Here is a 15,131-nt window from a genome sequence, read left to right as displayed (position 1 = left end):
AATGTTTACCGCTTCTTTCCAATTGGATTAGAAGATTTTTCAGTGTGTCTGTTAAGTGTGATAAGTACTGCTTCTTTCGAATGCCTGAGTCAGCCACTCTGATCATATGGGTCTGGTTTGAATATCGTGTTCCTCTGAACCTTTTTTCTTTTAGGCTTATACAAGAAGAAAAGGAAAACACAGAGCAACGTGCAGAGGAGATTGAGAGCAGAGTGGGTAGTGGAAGTTTGGATGCCCATGGCCGATTACGGTCCATGAGCTCCATTCCTCCTCCCTATGCAAGTGGTTCTCTTGCTGGTTCCTCCCCGCCTGGCAGTGGTCGCTCCACCCCAAGGCGGATTCCACATAGTCCAGCTCGGGAAGTGGACAGACTAGGTATCATGACACTGGTAAGTATCCGTTAAATGGAATGTTTTGGAAGAGTGTTCTTTTTCTCTAGGAAATGGTTTGGTTGATTTCCCCTTCCTCTCTTCCTTACTCAGCTGTATTTTTCCTTTCTCTAGGTTTTTCTACTGCTTCCTTTCAACTTCTATAAAAAGTGTAAGATACAGTCATAATGATTAGGAAAAACGTTCAGAACTCAAGTGTAGTATTTGGTCAACAGCTCGTGCCTAAGTATTCATTCTGTTGTTCTGGTCTTTCTTCTGACTCCTCTTCTTAGAAGAAATAATATTTTCAACTCCTGCTACAGCAATCACTTTCTCCCTCTGCCTTAAACTTTATTCCACCATTCTATTAAATACTCAGCTAAAAAGTGATTTGCATATATTGCATTAATCTTGATGACTGTGAAGGTATCACAGCTGTTCTCATATTACTGAGTGGTAGTATCTCCTTTTAGCCTATAAAGGCTGGTAGGTGAAAGAAGTATCTGTTAGACCTAGTAGCTGAGGAAGTAGTAGCTTGGGCTTAGCAGTTCAGCTAGGAGAGAAAGATGGATCCATTCTTTCGACATTCATATGACTGCTCTTTTTAGGAGCCACTTAATGCACATAAACCTGTCTATAAAAACAAGGTGCAAGTATTCCACATTCTTGTTTTTACATAAATGTTAAGCAATCAGTTTCTCATATTAGGGATACCTTTCACTAAGGAGCATCTTGGGTGCAGGTATTTATTTGCAAGCACACTTGACGGAAAGGTCCTTCTCTGATTTAGTTCCATACACATTACCTTGTCTCCAGATTTGCATATGCATTTGGAAACTGTACTTGTTGTACATACACCACCATACTTACTACACCATACTGTCTTGGATTACTGTACTTGTATCATGCCTAAACCATACCAATCAATAGACAAGGAATGCTGTCTATCACTGTAAGACCAGGTGGACTGTAAATGACAGATGTGGCTCATTTAGGTCTCTTTATAGGATTACTTAAAAACAAGTATTCTGGCTAACTATTCTGTTGGCTTTTTAAAATGAATGTGTACATATACCAAAAAGTCTATCCCCTTTGCATGAAAAGGAATCATTTAGCCATTCTTGCATTTAAAAAACATCATTATACTAGTTCCAGCTGTATATCCAGGGTCGAGCACATTTCAAAATGTGGAGTGGTTTGTGTTCTAATGTTTCACAGTAATAAGTAGTTTAAGTACTTACCTTACATTTAAGTAGCTATTTTCATGAAAGCTAGATCAGAAGAATGTGTGTCTTGTGTTCAAATCTAATGTAACTAAAGAAGAGTAAATTGTAAGTAAGTTCACTTTTGATTTGTAAGAATTGTGAATCAAAAGCACTTGATTTGTTGTTTGCAGTTGCGTTTGTCTGGTGTGTTTGTACCTGGCAAGTGATTCATGAAAACTTCAAAACAGGAAGCCACGCTGCTGGTATTAGTGTTTTAACAGAAAGCTGAATTAGTTTCTGATTATGTAGGCAAATGAGCTTCAGTAGCAGTGGTAGGCAGTTCAGTTACCTGAAACCCCGTGATGATTAAAATGATTAAAAAGCATGAACATGATAAATTGTGAAACCTTCAGCTCTCAGTTCCTGTTTTCATTCCATATGCTAAACATTTTCATTTTTGAGTTATCAGAATTAACAGACAAAAGATCCAGCAAGGGGAAAATGAGTCCGCTGTTTAAGAACTTGAGGCGGGACTAGATGATCTTTAAAGGTCCTTTCCAAAGCAAACCTTTCTATGATTCTGTGAACTTATAATTTATTACCATAGTACTATATGGTCAGATTGAACACAGCTTTACATATTAATGGTTACATATTAATAATTGCATATTCATGCTGCATAATGCAGCGTGTATTGTCAATAAACAATAAATAACTAACATAATGCTGCATGTATTCCAAATAAAAACAAATGCTTAAAAATTTGTCATTTGTGGGAGGAAGACAACACAATATTCCCTCTTCTTCCAACTTCAGAGGCGACTGACTTTGTTTTTGGTTACAGCCTTTTGAAATACTTTGTCACTAAATGCAATGATAACTCTTAGGCAAATGATATAAATGAAACTTTTGTCAGCATTGCTGATGGAACTCCAGGTTACTGCAGTGCTCTGTGCACTGGCAGAGGTGAGAAGTACCTAGGAAGTGAGATACAGTGGCTGCTGGAGTGGATGGAGGGTAAAACCAAAAGTCTTCCTCAAACACCCCAGTCTTTTAAACTTAGTAAAGAACCCAGAATACTGTTACTATATAGAAATCAGCTGTTGTTGGCACTCTGTCCTTCACAGTTATTAAAGTTTTTTGTGCTTTGTAGGAAACAACTACAGAAATCACTGATACTTGAGAAGGGGCTAGTGCAGACAAGGTACTAAGCCTGCTATAGCTACTATGTAGGTGCTATAGTTCAAGGCAAGTCCTTGACCTATGACTGGAAATCTTCTCACCTTTTAAATGCAACACCTTATGCCCCTCCTGTACTTCACTGGTTTCTTGCTGAAGATAATGCACATTTTGTGTGCTAATTTGCCTGTGGTAGCAATACATTCAAATACCTCCAGTATTTTTATAGATAACCAACTGTAAGTCTTGCTTTATGGTTTGTTTTTTTACTTCCTTTACCCCTCTCCAGAGATACATTTAGGTAATTTGTGATTTGAAGAGCACTTCATACAGTGTATCTTTGTGCCATTGCTGTAATTGTTGTTTATATCCTCCCTAATATGTTTTGTCTGTACGAGTTGTTTCAGTCTGTGCTACAGTTTCCAATAAATACAGCTTTTCCAAATTTCTTTCCTTTGCATGCCTCTGTCAGCCTAGTGATTTAAGGAAACACCGTAGAAAGGTAAAAATCTTTAGTTTATTTACTGGTGTGCCTTCCTTCCCTGTTCCCAAACTCATTAATGGATAACAGGAACATAAAAGAAAGCATTTGCAGGGTAGCTCTATAATAAAGCAGGATTCCGTGCTCTTTGATATTAAATGTGAAATGTAAATCATTTTACCTAAAGTGTGGCTTTGTTGTGTGTGGTGTTTGGTTTTGGACTCTTGTGTTGCTTTCTGCTTGTAATTACTATTTTGCAGTCTTGATGAAACAAATAATTTAATGCTATGTAAGTGCAGACACAAATAAGCCTGACTTCTGTTACTCAAACTTTGAGATAAGCCATAGCCACAGGTATGTAGAAACTGACTTCCTAGAATTGGTTGTCTTGCTGCTGATTGTCTAAACATGTAACAGTGAGAACTGAGATGCCTTCTTTCACAAGACTCTGGTTTTCTGGCTTTACAGTTTGCTTAAACTGAAGTCAGGTATATTAGTTTCATGGTGTTGAAGACATCACTTCAGTTCTTAGCTCTCTGAATGAATAAAAGATGAGGGCTACTTGCTCATTTCACAGGCTAAACCTGATATTTAATAGCCTGTCACTGAAGGTAACAGAAAATTCAGAAAAGTCAAATAGGCAACTGCAGAATGGTGAGGGCAAGAGTCATCCTTTAACACTGAAAAAATTGATTTTTTCCTCTATATTTTGTGTACTGCTGATAATTGCATTTGTGTTCTGGCATTTCTGCCTAACCCCTTAAATTTTTATTCATTTTCCATTAGTCTCCAGCTTCTAGAGAAGAGGTACGAGATGATAAAACTACAATAAAATGTGAGACATCACCACCTTCTTCACCTCGATCTTTGCGTTTGGACAGAGTCCAAAAAGGAGCTTTGCATACAGTGAGCCATGAAGATATCAGGGATATTAGAAAGTAAGTAGCTGTGAATAAGTCAGGCTTACCAGCAACTTAGTATTTCAGATCATCAGAATAAAATCTTACCCCTCCAGAGCTGTTCACCTTAGAGGATTTTATTCTGGATGTTGAAGTGTTTCTCGAAAGTAAAGAGTGTGAGCACATAAAGGAGTGGCTGTGTGACACAATAAGAATACAGGTTTTGTTAATGATCAAAAATGGCTTTATGTGAAGAAGAATTCTGGTACTCAAGGTCTGCATTGTTTGCTTAGTGTTTAGGAAATAAAAGGTGTACAGTTCCAGTTGTCTTTTGTAGGTTGCAATTTAGCTGTGGACTTAGAAATAAATCACTGAATTGGCATCATTTGGATTGACAAACGTTCTTTTCAAAGTGCCCAAGTATCTGGAGTGGATTCCACTCAAGTATGTCAAAGTTCCATTGTCTGCCTCAATTTGTCAGGAACTTGTGTTGTCAATTTGGGCCCCTCTGAATTGCATTTTAAACACTTTTATTTCTTAGAGTAAGACTTGTAGTTCTGTGCTGTAGTACGTAAATATTACGTCCCTTTCTTGCACGATTTAGTTGTTTCCTCTGTTTTTTCTATTTAGTGACATGTATTTTTAGTAGACACATTTCAATGACTCATTAAAAACTGAACTTGGATGTCACTAGTGAGTTTGAGCTTTCATTAACTTGCACAGAAACTAGAACTTGGCTCTTACAATTTCATGTTAGTAGATGTGTTGTACATACGCTCCTTTGTGACTCCTTTCTTTTGTATAGTTCAACAGGCTCGCAAGATGGGCAAACAAGTAATCCGAGTAGCAGTAATAGTAGCCAAGATTCCCTTCATAAAGCCCCCAAAAAGAAGGGGATCAAATCCTCTATTGGCCGCTTATTTGGCAAGAAAGAAAAGGGACGACCTGGACAAACAAGCAAGGAAATGTTAGGACAAGGTTGGTTTGCCTTACTTTTATTTCTTCTTACTTTTTTTCACAGTAGGAGAGGGTGTGGAAGACTAAATGTTATAATGTAAGTATCAGTATGTGCGTATTTATGACTGATTTATTTTGGTGTGCAGCATTCCTTGGAACTATTGACACTGAATCTTCTGGGGTGTTGCTGTCTTTTAGTCTCCTGTAGCCAGGTTATTGAACCTTATTGAACTGTTACAGCTTGTTTTGTGAAGCAAAAACTTCAACTATATCTCAGAAGTGAAAGAGGATTTTGTTGGTATTGACACCAACAGTCATGTCTTCACTTCATACCCACAGGAACTGCCTTGAAATGAATTCAGCTGGCGTAGTACATGCTACGGTTACCTTTCTCTCTTGTGTAATTCTTTGCTTAAAACAGTATCCTGGATGTTGACATCAACCATAAGTGATATTGGGAACACTGAAAATTCATGTTACAGGTGGTTGAAACATGAGATTCTCTGTGTGACTCCAGCTGGTTTCAGACAGCACCAATCTGATTTTCCTATTTTTATACACCATTTTGATGGGTATATATTCAACTAGAAAAACGAGCGATAGATGGATTTGGAGGTTTGGCTTTTTACATTTCTCATCAGTAATATTACAAAGAATTAAATACTTCAGGAAAGCAGTTGTGATTTTTGAGTTATAACTGGCCAAAACTGAAATGGTAACAAGACTGGTTTTTGGTTTGTTATTTTGTAGGGGGCATGGCAGAAGCAGACGGTTCCTCTCAGGATGCATTAGGTCTCAGCAAGCTTGGAGGTCAGGCAGAAAAAAACAGGAAAATGCAGAAAAAGTAAGTTAGCAAATATTTGTAATCCTCTATTATGATACTGCTTTGTTTAAAAATGTTTTGTTTTCTTTTTTGTTTGGTTCTGTTTCCAGGTATTTTTGCCTAGCATGGTGCTAAGGCTAATAACCCTCTGTAGACTTTTAGTACGATTATTTCCAGAGCAATAATAACAGAAGCATAGGTGATGCTAAGTTTGAAATGAATTTCAGTGCTGAAAGCTTATGTTGAAATGCTGCAAGAAGCAAACTTGGAGATAAAATTGGGCTCAAATCAAACCCACACCCACATCTGTTTTATTTAGTACCTGCTTTGGGTTTGATTCATTTAGAAGATTTCCCCAAGTTGCCTTTGGCTGCTACTTGCTGCAGAGTGTGAAAGTGTTGACAGAGTGAAAGCCTGAGATATTCTGTACAGACATCCTTCTGTATGCATTTGTTGGTTCCTTGCTAGCAGGTGACTCTGAAAGTCCTTCTTTTTGTGTTGCCACTGCTTAATGCTGCTCTCTTAAGTAATCTCTTCGCTTCTGGTTGTCCTGACTTTCTCTCATATATTTTAACAGTTGAAATCTTTACTTATACCATATAAACCTGTTCTCCTCTTTTTTTTTCCCATAAATTGTAAATATTTCCTTTTTTCATGGCACCTTTTAGATACACAGTTACTTTTTTCCTAGTCTTGAGAATTTTCTTCAGTGTGTGTCCTAGAAAATCTTTAGTTTATTGTGCAACTTTTGAGTATCTATTGCATGCTTTGTTGTTCCCAGACTTAGAAGGGATGAAGCAAAGACTATAAGCATAGGTGAAAAACAGATATTGCTACTAGTAGAAATCTTGATTTGCTGCTTATATGGTAATACAGGAAATACTCAAATTTCTCTAAGTAGGATCAGGCATTCTTTGCATTTTTCCACCCAGAGCTGAGCCATCTACCTTGAACTTCCATTGCTGCTGTTCTGTTCAGCTGCCTTTGCTCTGTGTTGTGAAAGCTGACCAAGATCAGACATGTCTTGCTTTTTTACTTGCCTTCTGAAGACAGACTAGTGAATGTTGAAAAGCAAGTGTGCTTATTTTCTCTTTGTGAGAGATTTCTTGAAGTACCTAAGTTCTGTTAACAAGTAAGAGTAATGCCTGGTGACTGCTAATGCAAACCAGCAGTGTGTTGGTTTGAAAAGGCAGAATGGAATGTGGGTTTGTTTGTATAACAGAATGCTCAGCTGTTTTTCTTCAAACTGTTACACTGAAGGCAATCCTACATTATTATGATCTGGTATTTTCCTTTTTCTGCAGAGCTTTCAAGTCAGACCACATCTTGGTTGAATAAATACTTTTAGTCTGGTTATACCTAAATAGGGGTAGGCCTGTTCTTCAAACAATATAGATCTTTTTCAATACCAGTAATAAATGTCATTCTGTAATAAATCAATCTATACTGTCTTGCTTTAATAAATACAAAAAATGCAGTTGCAATCATGACTTTTTTTGTTAACATTCTTCTGCATTTCAAAAATTACTGGTATTACTTAAGTATACCTCATGGCTGCATGTTGTTGGTTGCTTAGAAGGCAAGTGCCTATATTAGACAAATGAAAACTTAGAGTTTGAAATTGTCTTGCCTCACTATTAAATATGAGTACGTTTTTATTCACAAGCCCTCTCTGATTTGGATATTTCAGTGACAGTGGGTAGGAAAAAGGACTCTGATGAAGATACATGTCATAATGTTTCGTTCCATTACTCTTACTGCTGAGTGCAGCAGCAGGGCTCGTTGAACTTCCATGAGAAGCAAATCTACCATAAAAATTCCAGAGAAATACTTGAATCAAGCTGTTTCATCTCCTTTGCTGCTGCCTTGAAAGTTATTTAAGAAGGAATATTATTAAAAAGAAAAGGTGGTAAAGCAGCTCTGAATTGCTTTTCACTTTGATATTGGAGCAGGGTGGGGTTAAATTCTCAATGCTGACTGTTCGCTTATAAACTCTTGTATTCAGCAAAAAGAATTCCAGTTACCTGAATGCTTGAAACAGTGACAGCTGGTTCTACTTAGTCTTTTCTAATCCCTGTTTGCTTCCTTATCTTTCTGATTTCTGCACACAACCAGGCTGAGGGCAGTATTCAATGTCTCTACTAACAAAAATCTATTTATAGTTACAGAGCTAAATTACAGACTGTGTTATTTGTCTGGTTTTGTATGCCTTTGAGTTGACTTTAATCCTCGTTTTACATCTTTCCTTCATTGTTTTGTTTTCCTTTTGTTTACCATTTGATGTGGTAGTGCAAAATCAGGGTAAGTTTCTACTTATGTTCTTAGGATGGTTGTGAAAGTACGATAAATCTCATTTGGATTTTTTAGTGATATATTAAAAGTTCTGACTTTTTCAAAAGTCTTATGAAAGGAGATACTAGATTTCAAAAGAATTTACTGTGGAAATGTGGTGCTGAAATAAATCCAGTGTCGTGTAGTTCAGTGTCAGTGCTAGTTCAGTGTCTTGTCTTAATTTGCTTGGTGTCTGTTTCTATAGCGGAAATAATAGACCCTACTTGGAATGGATTTAGTTTTGTAATTTGGGTCGTGAAAGTTGTGTAGCAATGGTAGATATTTGTGGCAATTCATTTCCAAGGTAGGTATATTTCTGTAAAACTGTTGCTCTTTGTTTACAAAGTCTAACTTGGTTTTAGTGTTTTGTTCATGCTTTTCATCAGCTTTGTGAGCTTTGCCATCAACAGTATTTGCCCCAACTGTATTTGTGCTTTGTTGTGTACAACACAACAAACTTAATACTGCATTAGTCAAAAAGGAAAACTCCTAAATTTAAGATAACTCTCCTTTAAAAAGTTACACAAAAGGCTTACCACATCCCTGAAATCTGTATATAATAAGGATATTAACTTTCCACTGGTGCTCTGCCTCAGGTTAGCCTGTTTTCATCTTGTATTCTGCTATGGCTGCCTTTCAGCTTTTACACCTTGCAAGTCTGTCATTCCCATCAGTATCACTCTCTTCACCACCACACAGCTCTGCTCTGAACTTCCTCCAAATCCGTTATCGTCAGTTCCATCCAAGAAATCTGGAATACAGTATTCCCCTTTGGCTACAAGTCCTGGATGTGTCCATTCCCATGCTGTCTTAATACAGTGACAAAGTGTTGCTCAAGGCTGCTTTATTTTCCTTGTGAGGTTGGTGTATGCTTGCCTGCCAAGAGCCATTCTAAATACAAATACTTCAGATGGCCTTTAAAGGGTCTTGTGTGTTCACATCTACATCAGCCACCTGCAGTTTTGACATCATTTCTCATCCCATATGACCACAATTTCTTTGTTCTCCACAGCTGGTGTTAGATGCCTTTTGAATGTGTCTAACAACAAGTGTTCCCCTCTTGGTCTTCTGTTCCAAATGATGTTCAGCCAACCTTCTATTAAGCCTGTAGATATCTATCCCTTCATTTTGTCACCTAAGAGTTAAACCAGTAGCCAGCTACTCCTTTGACATTCTTGTGTCCTTCATAGTGCCAGCTTTATACCACCTGTTAACGCTGCCAACACTCTTGCAGTATTTTGTTCCTCACAAAGATATGAGGCTGGATTTTGCATCTACTTCTTAAATGGTATAATTGGATGGCCTGTGAAATTGTGTCAGATGGTCTTTACATAATCTGATCATGTATTGCTGGAATGCAGTGAGTTTCTTGGTGAAGCTGGAAGGGAGTTGTTGGAAAAGTGAAGTTCTCTGCTACAGGGAGAAAAACACTGATGTGTTATTTGCAGATGAAGCATCACCTGCCTTTGAATTCCTCCTGTGAACTTTTAGTTTAATATTCCCCATGCAAGCGAGTTTTCTATCTCTTCTTGCATATATACAAATTCCACAATTAGTTTTCCACTTAGTGGATGCATTTCTCTTTGGATAATTTCAGCATTAATTTATCTCATAAACTCTTCCTGTTTATTTCTATTTCTACATGTTTGCCTCCATCACATAACACTTCCTTCCAGCCACACAGTTGTTTTCTGCATACCACACCACCACGAGTTTCAATTCTGCAGCATAATCTTTGCTTATGCTTTAGATACATCCCCTGTACTACTCATCTCCAGATTTACTGTCTCATGGTTAGCCCGAAGTAGGCAGCAAGATTATAAAACTACCAGAAATGACACTGCAAGTCTCTGCATTCCATAAAATACCCCAAGCAGCTTTATAAGCTGGGGGAGAGGCAGCGATGACCTGCTCTTGTGGGATCATCCTAGTCAGACCTGAGGCTGCTTTGGGCATGTCTGTGCTCTTTCATCAGTAGTGGTCCTCCCTCCACTGCACAGTTGTGTTACTACAACCACCAAAAAGAAAAGATTCCAATTTTGAAGTGAAACTACTTAGAAAAAACATGGTATTCCTTTCTGGCAAATACAGTATTAAGCATTTTATTCTCTTCTTATCAAGCAGTATTTTATAAGATCTTATTAATTTTTCTCATGTTCTTAAATCTTTAAACAACAAAGTAAAGCAAAACTGATTGTGTTCAGGGCTAGTGATTGGTGGGATTAATGTGTTCTGCAGTAGCAGGAAACTAGCTGATCCTTTATTCCTAATTTAGAAATATATGTATCTTTAAGTATACAAATATGTGTTAGCTTTTACAGTGTTCTCTTTGTTAGTGACATTTAGCTATTGGACTGCTCACTGCTGAACACTATTTCCATCTTCATTGTTGTCTCTTAAAATGGGTACATTAGAATGGTTATTTGTAACCAGTTGTCTGGCAGTTCCTTCCTTCCTCCCTTCCCTTTTTGCATCCCTGGGCAGCACATTTAGTTAGGATAAAGTATTGTGAGGCTTTCCTAGAGCAATAGGAATTTATTGACATGCTGCTGGAGAAGTCCTCTCTATTGATTAAAACAGTTGCTAGTAGATTTATTACTTCATTTATTATTTTGTATATTTAGTTATCTAACAACATAACCTAAGGATTGTAATTATGATGGCATGTCTAAAAGAGCTGAGTACTACTGCACATCTGTTTTCCACTAGTAGCAAAGGAAGCTACTAGTCTGTCACTAACCCCTTTTAAAGATATCTTGGGTGGTAGCTTTTAATATCTCTAACGTTGAAGTATTTTATCATCTTAGATATATTCAACCATACAGCTCTGAGGGCAGGGAGGTGTTTGTTTTAAATGAGGAGAAAATGATAAATATATCCGGTAGGATCTTGAATCTGTAGTATTGCTGCTCATCCCCCACTTGCAGGCATGAATAAAAAGTCTTAGATAGTAAAATCTGTCCAATTAGTTGAATTTGTATTTTCTGAACTTCTGAGGAGACTGAATGGAGACTCAAGCACACACAACTAGCTTTCAAAGGCACCTTAAATATGCTTTTTCCCAGACTTTATCCATTTTTTTGGACAGATGCACCCAGGCAACATTGTGTGTTTATACCCACAACAGTAGTTTTTTGTCTCTTGGTTTATCAAACAATTTTGGCAGCTATTTATAGGGCTCTTGTGAGCTTCCTTTGTTTCTCTAAGCTGAATGGTCAATATTGAACTTCAGCCTCTTCTGTGTCAGAATAACAAAGGAAATGGTGTCATCATGGGAGATGAAAGCTGAGTTTCAGTACACAGCCTTTCAGAATACAATTGCCAAAGCGTGGGGCTCTGAATGTGATGGTTGTTTGAAGCTGTGCCTGAAATTCTGACAGGATCACTGTTGCAGGCTGAAATTTGCCAAGTAGATGGTTACTCTCCCAGTTTCCAGCCTCAATAAGCCTGATGGACGTTACCTTTTTGGTGGCATGAGTATCTGTTGTACTCATACCTTTCCACAGGTTTCAAATCTGCATGTTGAAAACAAAGTACTTTGGTTCAGTTTGAACAGAAAATTGCAGCAATTGAGAATCTGATTGACAAAACAGTCTGAGGTCTCCCCTTTGTGTTGGTTGGATAGAGTGTCAGTAGCAGTTTCTAATACCAGTTTCTGAATGGCAAGATTATGAAATTTCCTATCCAGTTCAGTTTATATCGCTACATAGTCCTTGTACATGTGCTGTGACTGCTTTAGTGGGTATGTCATATAAGAAAGGAAGAAAGCAAACTGTTGGAAAGAAGATGGTAAATTGGATGCAGTGTTGAAATTGAAACATCTATTTACTAGTTTCGCTTGGTTATTAATAACTGTTTCTGTAATTGTAGGCATGAGTTGCTGGAGGAAGCCAGAAGACAAGGTTTGCCTTTTGCGCAGTGGGATGGGCCTACTGTGGTGGTGTGGTTGGAGGTAAGTGGTCCCTCCAAAAGAAATAAATACAAATTAAAAACCTCAATGTACACACTTGTAAAGAATTTGAAGTTTTGGAGCCAGGAGTGTTTTCCAGATCCTGCTTACTTCCTTTATTTATGTTCCAGCTGTGGGTTGGGATGCCAGCCTGGTACGTGGCTGCTTGCCGAGCAAATGTGAAAAGCGGTGCTATCATGTCAGCCTTGTCTGATACAGAAATACAGCGTGAAATTGGGATTAGTAACCCTCTGCACAGACTGAAGCTGAGGCTGGCCATTCAAGAAATCATGTCACTAACAAGTCCGTCTGCTCCTCCCACCTCAAGGACGGTAAGGAATGTGATCCAGCCTTACACATGTCTTAAAACCGTGGAGTTTCCAAGAGTTCTGCTGAAAACCTGTAACTGAAAGGATTTGAACTTCCAGTAAGAATTTCTGGAAACATGAAATTGTAGAGGAACACATTATTTAAATATAGGATGGGGTTTTTTTCATGGATATTGAAGGAATAACTGCATTTTCTTTCCAAGGGAAGGAGAAGTTTATATCAGTGTAAGTATGTAATCCAAAACACTGAGTGCATGTTATTTGCCTCATCTTTTGGCCTCAGAAGAATTTATAGTACAGATGAAGTATACGTGTGCATACAGGAATTTGTAAACTAGTTGGAGGCTCTGAATAATAAATGAATAATAAGGCCATTAACTCCAAATAACAATTCAGGCCACATAAACTAGGAGTCCACCTATCTCACTATACTATAGTAAGTTTAGACACTTAATGTGAATTTCCTGTCATGAGTTGTTCCTCAGTCTAAAGTTATTTCTGTGGTTCCTGGGAGAACATACTGGACTACAAATGTGTTTTTCAGACTAGAGCACAGTCAAGTGTTTGCCCATTAATTACATCAGTGTAAGCTGTTTATCACCTTCAATATTGTTTCTTTGAAGAAAAGTGATCCATGTTAATAGGCTTTTATTCCATGCCATTGCTTTCAATAGATACACCTTTACTTAAGACTTTAGAAACCATTGCTTTTGCCCATGCCTGCTCCTTATGTGTACCAATTGCTTATATGTTCTGCAACCTCTCCTCTTTGTTACTGCTTTCCTTTCACTGGATGGGATTGATTCCCTGTGGGGTCATATTAGACCACGGGAAATGTCTGGGTAACACATGAAGAAATGGAAAATCTTACAGCCACCCAACAAACGGTTAGTTTATGGTGTTGCCACTTCTTTTCCTTAGAGTGCTTTTCCCACTTTTTGAACACTTGATTCAAGTGCCTTTTGGTCTTCTTTTTTCTTTCTTTCTTTAATGAATGCATTAAAATTTTGGATCATTGCTTCTTCTAATGACTAACCTTGTAACCTGCATCTCGATAGTTTTTTCCAGAAAAGGGGGAAAAAAATCAGCATTGATAAGACTTAAACCAGTTTCTAATCTGTAAAATGGAGCTCTGATTTGATTTATAGACAAACTGAATCATTTGTGCAGAAATCTCTTCTCTCCAGAAAACTTACTCAGTAGATGGGTTTTGCAACCTCTCATATGAAAATGAGTGCCTTTATATTCTTTTACAATGCATGATGCTTGCTTTATCTAGATATTTTGGAATGCAGTAGACTTAGTTTTGCAGTGCACCTTTAACTTGGATCTCCTTACTAAACTTAAATACTAATATGTATGTGTTCTTTTGCTTTTCTAACCACGTAACAGGAGGATGAGGAGGGAAGCTGGGCTCAGGTTGGAAACTTTATGTAATATTACAGATTATATTTAAACTGTCCTAATATTAGAGCATGAAAGAATCTCTTTTTCCTTTATAGCAGTTTTGTGTAGTGACTTGGTGTGGCTTGGGGATTGGGAGGGGGGAAACTACAGACTTATCTCAGTATAATACACACTTGGAAGATACACTTATATTGATTTAAATATTATGTTTTCTAGAACTTCCAGGATTCAGTGGTTCATCATTTAAACTCTGTAAAACACTTTGTTACATAGTACATGATACAAAGCTATGCTTAAGGGTTTTTAGTAATAGGATAGTTAGAGTGAAGAATATTCAGAAGTCTCTTATCATTAGCTTTCCAAAATATTTATCCTCTAGCTTATGAATTGCCAAAATATAGCTACACTTTCTTAATAAGCGTTGTTGTATTCCATGTACTGAACACACTAGATCAAGTTTTAAAATAATCTGATGATATAAAGTGTGGGATGTTTTTTGGGGGGACAGCTCTCTGGGGAGCCAGAAGTCCAACAGGAATATCTGCTCTGTGCAGAATGTCCCTGTTCAACCTAGCTACCATGCCAGGTGTGCTATGGGACACACTGAACCTACACAGTTAGTGCACAGAAATCTGCTTAACTGTAATCCTCCTTGATTAATTGTTTTCCCTTAAAGTGGTGACAAATCCTAATTGTATTTTCAGGCATTGATATAGTTGAGTGTTTTATACCGGGATGTAAACAAAACACAGGATTTGCCTGTGATCCATATCTTTGGACAGTATAGTCTCTTCTTGCTTGGCTGCTCTTCAGCTTAAACCTGTTTAAGCCCCATTAACTACACCTCAGAGACTCATTTGCAGATTGTTAATGATAACTATAATAGCTTGTTTCCCTGCTACAAGAGTAACATGCTCTTTCAGCCTGCTACCTAGTGATGGCTTGGAGAAATGCATTTCTAAGTTGCCTTGCTCCTTTCCAGAAGGTGCTTCCTCTAGAGGAGGAATAAAGCTTTTGACTTCTAATTGCACAGTAAAAGTGAATTATTACCTTTAACTTCTGGAAAAAAAGGAGCTGCTGGGTTTTGTTACTCAAGGAATGATTAGATGCATAGTTACAAACTTATTTTTAGACTTTTTCCCAGAAAATGCCTGGTGATCTGCAGGTCAAAAATGCAGTGAGATAAATATATATATATATATA

At 37.6% G+C, this 15,131-nt stretch overlaps 1 protein-coding gene across 1 annotated transcript in view; it reads left to right on the top strand.

Moving 5' to 3' along the window:
• Positions 1 to 13,940, top strand: part of PPFIA1 (protein tyrosine phosphatase, receptor type, f polypeptide (PTPRF), interacting protein (liprin), alpha 1) — a gene marked incomplete at its 3' end in the record, with an annotated part of 47,548 nt that extends 33,608 nt beyond the window's left edge. Inside the window, exons 17-25 of the mRNA XM_010012500.1 lie at positions 155 to 389; positions 3,225 to 3,254; positions 4,020 to 4,171; positions 4,938 to 5,110; positions 5,840 to 5,933; positions 12,114 to 12,195; positions 12,324 to 12,524; positions 13,346 to 13,408; positions 13,914 to 13,940. Of these exons, the coding sequence (XP_010010802.1) occupies positions 155 to 389; positions 3,225 to 3,254; positions 4,020 to 4,171; positions 4,938 to 5,110; positions 5,840 to 5,933; positions 12,114 to 12,195; positions 12,324 to 12,524; positions 13,346 to 13,408; positions 13,914 to 13,940 (1,057 nt within the window). The remainder of the gene's footprint in view (positions 1 to 154; positions 390 to 3,224; positions 3,255 to 4,019; positions 4,172 to 4,937; positions 5,111 to 5,839; positions 5,934 to 12,113; positions 12,196 to 12,323; positions 12,525 to 13,345; positions 13,409 to 13,913) is intronic.
• Between the last annotated feature and the right edge of the window lie 1,191 nt (positions 13,941 to 15,131).

This window comes from Nestor notabilis, unplaced genomic scaffold (assembly GCF_000696875.1).
Source record: "Nestor notabilis isolate BGI_N333 unplaced genomic scaffold, ASM69687v1 scaffold7374, whole genome shotgun sequence".
Lineage (NCBI taxonomy): Eukaryota > Metazoa > Chordata > Aves > Psittaciformes > Psittacidae > Nestor > Nestor notabilis.
The sequence above is the reverse complement of the archived record's forward strand: the minus strand, read 5'-3'. Positions and strand labels throughout refer to the sequence as shown.